Source organism: Castanea sativa, chromosome 10, assembly GCF_040712315.1.
Source record: "Castanea sativa cultivar Marrone di Chiusa Pesio chromosome 10, ASM4071231v1".
NCBI lineage: Eukaryota > Viridiplantae > Streptophyta > Magnoliopsida > Fagales > Fagaceae > Castanea > Castanea sativa.
In genome coordinates this window covers 31,614,642-31,627,448 of record NC_134022.1, presented here as the reverse complement: position 1 = coordinate 31,627,448, position 12,807 = coordinate 31,614,642, and the positions used below count along the sequence as shown (strand labels likewise).

Below are 12,807 nucleotides of genomic sequence, written 5' to 3'. Positions count from 1 at the left end.
GCTTTGACTTTAATATATCACCGATTTTCTCATATATTGTGCTTTGACCTCAATTTTCTAGGGATAGCTGCTAACTCAAGTGATGCATTGGAAAATTTTGTATACGTGTCACTTTAATCAACCTAGAAGCAAAATAAGAGTGGAAACAAAAAATTAGTATCAGTTGTAACTAAATCATGAAGCTTTAGTAGTTGTCTCTAAAGCAAGAAAACCTTTTACAATTACATGCTTTAGTAATTAGGTCGTAGGCATTGTATTTGTGAAATTTGAAACTCTTTCACGAATGACATTTGTTTTGTGCTAGCAATTCCATATCAATGGTTTGTTTTACTCATTTACAATAGCATTTCGAACCAAGTTGCTGCATGACCTGGAAATGTTTAATGTTATTGTATGTTTTGGGTTCAAACAACATGAACTATAGTTATAATCTTACTAATAATCGGTTATTGATTTCTTCCATTGCGGTTCTATTATTTGAGGAGGGATGATTTAGAATGATTTTGCAATTGTCCTAATCAATATTATTGGTTATGTAAAAACTAATGCAAGAAAAAAAAAAGATACTAAGATTCATTAAAATGGATACAATAAGCCAAAAAAGGACATTCTATTTTAGAATTAGGCAAATGCAAATTTTTTAGTCAAATCAATTGTCCACATAATACAATGGATATTCTACTCACATAAGTAAAATAAATAAGATACGAGTGTTATTGAGATGGATACAATAAGTCAAAAGAGGACATTCCATATTAGAATTGCAAATGTAAATTTTCGAATCAATGGATATCATACTCTCATAAGTTTTGTTTCAAGGATACCAATAATGACTCATGTAATTCTCAATAGACTAATTGCTCATGCAATGCTTAACAACACAAAAATATAACTAAAGAGGGAGTCAACAATTTAAATTAAATGGAGCTCTCTAACATATTGAAGTTTTTTAGGTTTTCTTTATCTCTTAAAGTATCAATTCAAACCTCAAAGCTCAGTATAACAAAATAGCCAAAGGATTCTAGATAGAAACTTAAAAAAAAAAAAAAAAAAAAAAAACAAAAACAAAAACAAAAAACAAACGCTTTAAAAGTCCTTACGTCACAAAAATCTTATAGTCAAGCATTTGACAAACATCTTGTAGGCAATTTTTAAGATGTAAAATTAAAGGCCAATGCTAAGAAAAAAGATTTGACCATAGTCTAGCATTCATGTTTAGAGACTCCATTATGAAAACTCTCAAGGAATGAATAGAGACATCATAAGACTGAAATATAGAAAAGAATTAAGAGCTATGGAATTGAATGTTGTTTTGAAGGGAATTGAGTGGGTACCTCTTGCGATCATCTTCATCACCATCGTCTAAGCCATTCTAAATCTATAGTCTATATTTTTCTCATAATAGATTGATTAGTTTAGCATCCAGAGAATCATTTTTGGGGAATCATGTTTATCAGCAACACAACAAATATATCCTTTTATAATACCCACTACTGCCAAGAGGTAAAATTAAAGGTCAATGCTAAGAAAAAAGATTTAACCATAGTCTAGCATTCATGTTTAATGACTCCATTTTGAAAACTCTCAAGGAATGAATAGAGACAACATAAGACTGAAATTTAGAAAAGAATTAAGAGTTGTGGAATTGAATGTTGTTTTTAAGGGAATTGAGAAGGTACCTCTTGCGATCATCTTCATCACCATCATTCAAGCCATTCTAAATCTAGTCCATATTTTTCTTATAATAGATTGATAAGTTTAGCATCCAGAGAATCATTTTTGGGGAACTATGATTATTAGCGACACAACAAATATATCTTTTTATAATACCCGCTACTGCCAATCCTATATTTCACTCGTTTTAATAAACATTCTTTCAAATATATTGAATGCAGAATGGAAATCAATCCCTAACAAAATTTAAATCTTTTTGCCACACAATTGATATATATGACTTGAAACGGTCAACATATATTAAACAAAATAAATAGGATGGATATCTACAAAGATATAAACATTGCCAATCTTGATGAACCAATATCTTTTGCATTGGTCCAAGAACAAACACATTAGTTTCAATAATTGTTCTAGAGTGAGTGATGTAAAAAATTAAAAATTGAAAATAAAGGTATTGGAATTCAAAGGGCACGACTTTTACACTTAAAGGAAGTGTGCCAAAGTCTGAAATGTGGCTTTTAAGTGAGGAAACAACAAAGGCAAGTAACCTAGTAGAAAGAAAGAACAAAAAAAAAAAAAAAAGACAGTTTGTCAATTTACCTCTTTTACTCTTATGAAGAGCCTTTGCGCTTAACTTAAACAACTCAAACTCAAAACCAAAAATAGGAAACCATTAATTATTTTCAATATAAAAATTCAACAACAATTCAATTTTTACAAATCGAACATCATAAGCTATTTGATTGTTTTAACAATAATTGAAACCATAACTTAAAATTTTGTATAATTTGGATCTAATCAAAAGAAGAAGAGGCATGGCCTTAGCAGACAAACCTTTTGGATTCGATTTCATGGAAAAGTTGGTCATAATTTTCTCTCACGAATGATCCTGCACACAATGGATTGAGATCTCAATAAAGGTTTTAGTGTTAGAGAGAGAGGTAGCTATCTTCTCCACCAGGTTCTGCTAATGGACGTGTATCTCATGTGCCCCCCTAGATAATTTCATCGTTTATCTTTCTCTCGTTTCTAATGCCTGGTCCTTTCGGTTTTAGCATGTAGTAAATATTTGTGAATCAAAATTAAGAAAAATTTTAGGACAAATGACACAAAATTAGAGCTCAATTTTGCCTAGTTCCTTCAATTTTAGCATGTAATAAGTATCTATGCATCAAAATTAAGATAAATTTTAGGATACATGGCATAAAATTAGAGCTCAATTTAGATTCTAATTAGATTTTCTCCAAGGTTTACCTATATATATATATAGATGTTGTTTTTTCTCTCTAATAAAACAAATATATTTTTTTTCTCTTCCTCCACCTTCCATTTCACAACAACACCTTCTCCTTTTACATTCACAATTTTACCATGTTGTAATTTTATCTCTTCACAATAGATTGAAACTCGTATTGATACCAAACCAAGCGAGATTGGTATAATACCAAATGAATTAGAACTTGGAGCTCGGATCTTACGATTTAGCCATCGTTGATAGCTTCGCCATGATACGTCAAGCTCTGCTCCACTCCATCTCGATCTCCTCCTTCCTTTTCATGGAGAGAGAGAGAGAGAGAGAGAGATAAATAAATAAATAAATTAAAATATTTTTATTTGGTGGTTTGATGAACAATACATTAGTAAATTTATTAAATAGCTGTTCATAGATTAAATTTTGGGATAAATTATCGAGACTGATGCAACATGATTTTAATTTGAGTTTAGTTAAATATTTATTGAAATTTTGTTTTAACAAGGTTGACGAGAGTTCTCTTACAAGGTTTTCCTTGGAGCTTAATGTTAGCTGAGTTCCCATGCTCATCGCACATAGCTATTTTGACACCTAACATTCTCTGTTCATTGCACACTACTCGATTGAAGTTCAATCTTAATTTTAGATAATATTTTTTTAACCTTTTGTTAATCAAATATACAAAAAAAAAAAATGAAGCATATGAATATGAAGTACAAACCTTAGGCTTTTAGTTTAGCAATTCTTAATGTTTCAAGAAATTCTTAAGATTTTGCGTTAAATTTTTTTTTCTTTCTTTCTCTTTTTGTTTTTGGTAGGATGTTCAAAATTCTTAACAAGCATCTTAAGCACAGAAAAATCTCTCATGCGCTGGGCACATGAGACCTGCCTCTTACAGGTAGGTGGGTCTCATAGGTGTGGAGTCCACCTGCTTGTGAGATGCTAGTCTCATGCGCCTAGCGCATGATACACTAGCTCCTTAAGCACATATATGTACGGGGTTCACCTGCTTATGAGATGTTGGTCTCATGCTTTGGCGCATGATACATTAGCTCCTTAAGCACATATACGTACGGGCAGGGACGAAGCCAGGATTTTAAGTTAAGGGGGGCGACTTTGACCTCTAGTTTGACAACTTCTTAGTTGTAGAGGTTTTTTTTTTTAGTTTTTAATGTGTGCATTTGCTAGGTAAAGACAATTATTCTATTTAAAACTTTTTAAAGGGCAGTTGTATATTTGAGTAAAATTGGTTAATTAGACTTAATTTTTTTTAGCTTTACTATTGGTGATTTTTGTTGTTGCACAAATGTTTTTGGGCTAGTATATGTTGTTTTAGATTTTAGATCTATAAATTTTTTTAATGGCCTTTAAAATGAGAAAAGTGCTAGAAGTATATTGATGATATAGCGAGTGATTATTGATAAGTAAAAAAGTGATGCAAGTAATAAACCCAAATGCGAACCAATAAGAATTTGTACTCCAACAGTTTATAAAAATATTGTAAATAAGTTTGTATCTTTAAAGTTACTCTAAAAAAATTCAATAATATTGTTAAAAGGGGTAAAATGTAATTTTATAGAACAAAATTGCTAAAATTAATGCATATATATATATATATATAAATATTTTTTTTTTAAATTAGGGGGGGCCACTACCCCCCTTGGTCAATGAATGCCTCCGTCACTGCGTACGGGGTCCACCTGCTTATGAGAGGCTGGTCTCAATCTCTAGGGCTTGATATACTAGCTCCTTAAGCACATATATAGAGCACTACAAATAATACCCATGTGGAGCCCACTTGCTTGTGTGAGACTGGTCTCATGCGGTTGGCACATAATATACCAGCTCCTTAAACACATATATAGAACACTACAAATAATACCATTAAATTAATACTAAACTATCATTTGGGCCCTCTAAAAAAATAAAAGATAATGTGAAGCATGAAATGGCAAAGAGCTACCAGTACCAGTAGTGGTACAAAAGAAAGTGAAATATTCAACACAGCATTTTTTTTTTATTCCTTTCCTTAAACCATTCAAGTATTCAACACAGTATTAAATTATACCATAAGAATAGGTTCTTTTGTTCCCTCCATTTCAGTCAGAGGGAGTGATTGAAATCTATGTCGTTTCTATTTTAATGTCATTTCAGTCTATATATATAATATCAACCTTTAAAAGAAGAGTCAACAAATTGAGCAAAAAACAGATTATTAATTAACATAATATATGCACCCCTTGCATTTCTTAAGAGAGAAAAACTTTCCTTTTTCTCTTCAGATCCTTTGATCCCCAGAAGCCACACAAAATAATGCTATTTTATCCTTATAAGAACAACAATAATAGAATTTTACATTTTTCATATAAAAGAATATTCCATTTCACAAATTAAGACCTAAATAAATGGTCATTACTTTAGCTATCTTTTTTGAATGAATCATTATCTATCGTTCCTTATTTAAAGGAATAATCACATTTTTGGTAATTTTACGTCCACAACATTTTCACAACAAATCATAGGTAATTAGTTGTTATTGGTTCAAATTTAAACCTAACATGAAGATCACTTTTTTGCCTCAATAATAACAACCACTACCAACCTGCCACTTAAAATTTGTTGTAAAAATATTATGAAAATATTATGGACATATCATTTATCTTCTATTGTTAAATTAAGTAATGTAACTTGTACATTTTATAATTATATCCTAATCCAAAATAAGAGAATATATATATATATATTGGTTCAGAGTCCAGAAGACCCAGGAGCCGCGGCGGGCAGGTCAGACGACGTCGTATTCCGCACGTGCGCGCCCACACGCAAACACAGTCACACTTGCACTCATCTGTCTCTTTGCTCTATCTACGATGCTATCACCAACACCAAGGCAAGGACCAGTGAGAGAGGCCGCGTGCGTATGAAAGTTTTCGTGTAAATTTCTCATAATCTATAAAAATTCATTTCATTTCATTCCATTTCATTCTGAATCCATGGACGAAAAAGAAGACCCTCGGAATGGCGACCACGTCACCAAAAAGCCCAAACTCCTCAAATTGTCCATTTCCGACCCGGAATTCCTCCTGGGTTCTGAATTCTCTCACCACCAACCGGGCACGGCCCGAATCAACAACGGCAGTTTCGGGTGCTGCCCCGAATCCATTATCGCCGCTCAACGCACCTGGCAGCTCCGTTTCCTCAAACAACCTGACCAGTTCTACTTCTCCACGCTCCGCCCCAATTTGTCTAAGTCACGCGCCGTTGTCAAAACCCTAATCAACGCCTCCGACCTCGACGAGATCTCCCTCGTCGATAACGCCACCACCGCCGCCGCCATCGTTCTTCAGCAAGTCGGGCGCCGGTTCTCTCACGTAAACGACACCGTTGTTATGTTTCACTGCGCTTTTCCAGCTATCAAGAAATCAATCCAAGCTTACGTCACGCGCGCCGGCGCTTCCGTCATCGAGGTCCGCCTTCCGTTTCCTGTCAACTCCGACTCCGAAATCATCGCCGAGTTCCGAAAAGGATTGTCCAAAGCGAAATCCAACGGCGGGAAAGTTCGATTGGCGATCATCGATCACATCACGTCAATGCCGTCGGTTCTTGTTCCGGTTCGTGAGCTCGTCGAAATCTGCAGAGAGCAAGGCGTGGACCAAGTCTTCGTCGACGCCGCTCACGCAATTGGGAGTGTTCCCATCGATGTTCAAGAAATCGGCGCCGATTTCTACGTCAGCAACCTCTACAAATGGTTCTTCGCTCCGCCTTCGGTGGCGTTTCTCTATTGCCGGAAATCGAACTCCTCCTCCTCCGCAATGCACCACCCCGTCGTTTCTCACGAGTACGGTAACGGACTCCCGATCGAGAGCTCGTGGATCGGAACCCGAGACTATAGCCCACAGCTCGTTATCCCGACGATCATCGAATTTGTGAACCGATTCGAAGGCGGCATCGAGGGAATCATGGCTAGAAACCACGAACAAGTGGTGAAGATGGGGAAAATGCTCGCGGAATCTTGGGGGACGAGCTTAGGCTCGCCGCCGGAGATGTGTGCAAGCATGATAATGGTGGCATTGCCTTCGAAGCTCTGCGTTACGAGCGATGACGATGCATTTTCGTTGCGGACGCATTTGAGGGAGAAGTATAAGGTTGAAGTACCGATATATTATCGGCCTCCGTGTGAGGATGACGGCGAGAAAGAGCCGAGGGATAAGGATGGATTGATCACAGGATATACGCGAATTTCGCATCAGGTTTATAATAAAGTTGAGGATTATTATAAGTTTAGAGATGCAATTAATCAGATTTTGGAGAATCATCAAGTTTGCAAGATGCTTTCGACCCAATGAGAAAGGTTGGTTTGCTTTTCGCCTACTAGTTGAACTGTGTTTCGAAATGTTTTTGTTATGATTGCTTAGACTTTTTTTTATTGTGCAGTCATTGTTTTGTTGAGAACTTATGCCAGTAGCTTTCAATGGCTTTAATTTGAGTTGAGTGTGCAGTTAATTCCTTTGTTGGATATTATATTGACCTACCTGAGATGATTCTTGAAATTATGAATTAGAATTAGAAGAGTATTTTTTTTTTCTTTTCCTGGAATTTTTGCATGATTGAATGGGACATTATGTATCGAACTGGTAATAGGTGAAGGTGTAATTGTCACTTTGTTCAGATTGTTGTGTTTGAAAATTGAAATGTGGTTTTGCATAGCCATTTTTCATGTTTTCAGTACTTTATTGTCCATTCTCATGGTATTTTATGGGAATGTGATCATGCATGCGTTCTAGTGGCTCTAATTTGAGATTGAAGTCCTCATTTCTCTGAATGATCATCCTTAGTATTACATGGCCTCATGGCCACCCTTATCAGTTGAGGCCCCACTATGTTGGTTTCTTTCTCTAACCCTAAACAACTCCTTTAGACTTATTATTTCTATAATATTAATGCATCTTGAGGGTTGAATTTGACAGAAAACTCTAAACTAGACCTAAAATGATTTTTAGGGTTCCTGTAAGAATGGGGTGAAGGATGTGGTTGTGGGTCTATGACCCACAAGGTGTGGATGTAAACTTACCAATCAAAGGAGAAGAAAAAGATTGGTCTTTACTCTTTATTTATTTATTGATAAGTAGGTAGTTATATTGATGAAGAGGGTCTGCCTCAATTGTACAGCAAGTATACAATAAGTAGTCCAAAAAGTTACAGAAGTATGATAGGTTCTCAGAAGAGCTGTAGATATTTTGGTGGGTTAGTAGTATGCAAGTTAGGTTACCAAAGAATTTGGAAGCAAGAAAATCTCTTCAGGGTTTCTTTTTGATGCTCATGCATTGATGAACTTTTAGGACCCTAGATTCACTTCTTGTTAATGGAAAGAAAGGAAAAAAACGAAGCATCAGAGGGATTAGAAACTCTTTCTTTTCTTTCTTTTTTTCTTTTGGGGGGGGGGGGGGGGACAGTGAACCATCTGAAAGACAGAAAGTTGAGGTACAATGAGGAGTTAAGTCTCTAAATAATTTAATTACTTAGTCTGTGACATTATATGCTCATCTGTAGAAGATGAATAGCTCTGACTGGGGGATATCAGACAAGAGAGAGTTGTTATGTGTAGTGATCAAGCAAATACCAGGCAACAAAGTGAAACCTCAGACCTTAGGCAGGAGTGTAGATAAGAGTTACTTCACTCAACAAATACCATATGCAGAGCAAGTGCTCTGTTGAGCATGATATTATATAGTGGATGAGGCCTCTGTTGGGATGAAGAACAAGCCAGATAATATGCGTCTTTGGATGGTTAAGAACAAGCCAGAGTTATTTTGATTTTTGCCTTCAGATCAAGCAATCTAAATGGTTAAGAACAAAAAAAAAAAAAAAAAAAAAATGCAATTACTACTCTTCCTAGAGCAAAGACATATGCTGCCATGATGGATAAGTCACTTTCAGCTTTTAGCCAGAACATGTATTTTAAGTTTGAACTTTGAACCCCTTAGTGAGCTTTTTTTTAATTTGTATGCGTCTTTGGATTCCCCTGTGCTTTTAAGATGTTACATGTGTTTTTTCTCTGCATGCAATTACATCTTAGCTTATCTGGGAGGGAGATTGTTTTGGTTGATTGGTAAGTTATGCACCCTGTGAGTTTTGGATCCACAACCTCATCCTTGAACAGTTTTTACTAAGGGAGGAGGATCATTGGCAATGATGCCTTTACATTCTTAAACCAGCTTTTATAATCTGCAGAAAATATGGTAACAGAGTGGTAGTAAGGGTGACTTATCTGTCTAACTTTTCCACCATCATGCCCAGAAAACCTTGATTCAAAATACAGAGGTACTTGCCCCTGAATCTCTCTTTTTATATTTTTGTAGTTGGCAGTTACCGGAGCAGCCTTCCATGGAATGATGTCTGTGTTTCACCTGTCGCTGATACCCGTGGATTGACAAAGTTTAAAAACAGCAGAATTTTGGAAGACACCAACGGCTAGGTAGAGTTTGTGACAAATGCTTAATGGAACTGAAAAAAGGTTTCTTAAGAGTTTTTCTTAAGAATCTAAGTAAAATTTAAGCTGACTTTCTAGTTTGTGGGCCCTTTTATAGCTACCCTTGTTGTAATTGTGAAAATAAAAGTGTATGAATGTCAGCTTCTTTTAGCAATTAAGCCGGCTTCAAATGGATTTACTGTTGTTAATTTGCTTTGTAGGCAGCTTAATGCTTAAAGATGAGATAAAAAGTTATTTTAAGCAAATAAGTTGCTGTAAACAACAAATAAGGGCTGTCAAATGCACGCCACAAGCCTACCTTGTATGCGCAGGTGGAGGCAGTTTTCCGTCGAAAGCTAAGAGCACTCACAACAGTAGTGCTAAATAGCTATATTGTTATTTTTAGTACCACCAATCACGAAAGTGGAGCTGCAGCAGTGAAGCTATAGCCAAAAAATTTGGCTTCTCAGCTATAGTGCACATCTAAGATAGATGTGCACTATAGCTCAAAGGTAAAAAAAAAAAAAAAAAAAATTATTTTATTTTGTGTTCACACTGATGTTTAGAATATTTTAATTTTTTTTTCTTTCTCCTCCTTCCACATTTCTACCCGTTGTTCCTCTCTCCCCTCAATCGGTCCCCACACTCTTCATTTCTTCCCGTTGCAAGCTTCAATTCCTCCACTCGCCATCGACTCAAGCCCCTGCCGAGCGTCGACAACGCAGATTGATTTCTTTGTTCTTCGCCCCTATCTCTTTGTTATCTCATTTTTCCTCTGCTTTGTCTTTCAATCTTTCTCCGTATCAAACACCAAGACCCATGATCGCTGGTGCTGGGTTTTGATTTTGTCGCCGTGATTGACAAAACGGCGTTGTCGCCGTGACTGGGTTTTATGTTGATGGGTTCTATTTTTCTATTTTGATGAATGGGTTTTGATTTTATTGATTGTTGATGAATGGGGTTTGTTGATGGTTGATGAATGGTGGCTGGGTTTCTCTGGTTGATGAATGGTGGTGGTGGTGAATGTTTGTGCTGTGTTGGTGGTTTTTTTTTTTTTTTTTTTTTTGTGTGGATGTTTTTATTATTATTTTAGTGAGTTATTTGTATTATTTTAATTATATAACTAAAAATATAGCTTCATTGCTAGAGTATGAAGAGGTAAAATAGATAAAGTGACTTTTATAGGTGCCAAATAGCTATATTTTTTGCTCCACTGCTGTGGATGTTGTAATTGCTGAAAGTTAGTTACAAAATAGTTGTATTTAGAAAAAAAAGAAAAAAGAAAAAGAAGCATGTTTATCTATAGAAAAAAACTATAGATAAACAAATAAGAAAAAGCACTCTAGTTTGAGCAGTAGGCCGTCCTTGAGTTTGGGATTGCGCGTTTAGTGGAAGAGCTAAAGGCCATCCTTGTGTGTAAGGGGAAGAGCTGAAGGCCATCCTTGTGCAAAAGGAGATGAATATGAAACACTTAAACATGGATCATTTCTAGTGTAATATTCAGTGAGGATTCTCAATATTATGCCTTGAAGAGGACTCGAACCTCCACGCTCTTTAGCACGAGATTTTGAGTCTCGCGTGTCTACCATTTCACCGCCAAGGCCTAGCCTAGAAGGTGCATAGGGAGACCAATTTTTAGATAGCAAGATTTTCTTATACTCCAATTTCTCCAATTCCTTCTTTTTAAATGTTCCCTGGGGAGCAGCATTCTATGATTTTGAAAACCCAAATCTCCAAATTGCAAATGACATGGGAGCGCTGTTTTTCTTTTTTATTTGTTGTTTTATGATTTGATGGTTGCAGGGCGCGCGATTTGAACCTTGAAAATGTTTTTATTAGAAATACTAAGAAGTGTTAGTTGATTGACCTACAAGATTCTTAAGGCCTTCTTGGTACCCGCTTTTAAACAATATTTTTCCGTGTTTAGACAACAATTACAGTTCTGATATGTATTTCTATAATACTCAATCACGTATTTTCACAACACTGAGAACTAAACAACAATACTTAAACACTGCTACCAAACGGGCCTTAACAAGTATGGTTGGTGTTAGTTCTTTACTTTTTCGTGTTTCATTATCATTTGATTGCTTCATAACATTATTTCTCAAGTGCCGGCGACTTTTGGTTAATTGCTTGAAGTTCCCAAATGAAAAATATTCTCATAATTAGGCTTCTCTCTCTCTGGTTTGTTCATGCGGATTTGGGAATGAATCAACTTGACAATAACAGGTTTGGGTTTGTTAGCTTATGTGTGATTTTTTAATATAAAATGAGTTGTTACATTATAAATAAATAAATAAATAATTACCAAATTGCTCCATTAGACAAATAGGCAAGGAAATTAATGAGAGCTACCGAATGGACAAATAACACTCATTTTTTAAACTTTACAAACTAATATTATTTTGTGCTCATTTGAAACTTCAAAGATTAAAAAGCTTAGTAGTTAAACTTTCGGGAAAACAATGTATTTTGGCATTTATTATATATATATATATATATATATATATATATATATATATATTAAATTTTATTTACAATTGATGCAAAAAAATCTAGATTTGATATGAAAACTTGGTTTTACAAGTTTTGTTTTTGTAATATGACTAAAAATGATTTTTTTCCTAGATATTTAATTATTCAATTTTAATTATAAATTGAGCTCTTATCTAATTTGTCGAAGATTATTGGTTATGTTATGCCTCCAATAACATAGATCTAGATAAGAAATGTAGCTAACTACACATTATGATTATGTTAAATTGCTCAATGCAAATGTTATACAAAACTATTTCGGTTAAATAAAAGTCTCTAGAAATTTTGATGAAGACTCACTTTTTATTTTTAATTATTTTGATAATTAACCATAAATTTTTTGGTTTAATCATAAAAGTTGGATCTTTCACGTTCTATTTATAGTTTTTTTTTTTTTGTGTGTGTGTGTGTGGAGAATGCTCTATTTATACTATGTGGTTCAAGGTAAATGGTACATATTGTATGATATGCTTTTCACAATTTGACACTCTATAAGTAAATTAAAATGAGTCAAAGTTACATTTTGACCCTATAATTTTGAAGGTATAACAAATTAAACAGTATGAAAAGGTAATAAATTAAGGATTTTGTTAAGGGAATTTTTTTTATGACAATACTTTTAGAAACTATTATGGTAAAGGGAAATAACAACTTATTTTTTTGAAAGATTAATTTTTTTTGAAAATTTTTATTTATTTATGTTTCTCATAAAAATGTTATTAAAACTTTTTAAAAATAACTTATTAATAAATGACTTAAGGCCCATGCAAATCGGATCCATAAATCAAACCTTAATATTTTAAAAATTAACAAATTAACTTTATAATTTTAAAAGTAACAATAGAGAATTTTAGAATACATACATTTTTTT

At 34.5% G+C, this 12,807-nt stretch overlaps 1 protein-coding gene across 1 annotated transcript; it reads left to right on the top strand.

Moving 5' to 3' along the window:
- Positions 1–5,797: 5,797 nt before the first annotated feature.
- On the top strand, positions 5,798–9,664 carry LOC142614028 (L-cysteine desulfhydrase). Its single transcript, XM_075786551.1, has 2 exons — positions 5,798–7,280; positions 9,289–9,664. Exon 1 carries the CDS (start codon positions 5,923–5,925, stop codon positions 7,273–7,275), a length of 1,353 nt encoding a protein of 450 aa, XP_075642666.1. The 5' UTR covers positions 5,798–5,922; the 3' UTR covers positions 7,276–7,280; positions 9,289–9,664.
- The last annotated feature ends 3,143 nt before the right edge of the window (positions 9,665–12,807 follow it).

Coding starts and splice junctions, on each gene's coding strand:
- LOC142614028 (XM_075786551.1), top strand. CDS start 5,923: ATGGACGAAAAAGAAGACCCTCGGAATGGCGACCACGTCACCAAAAAG.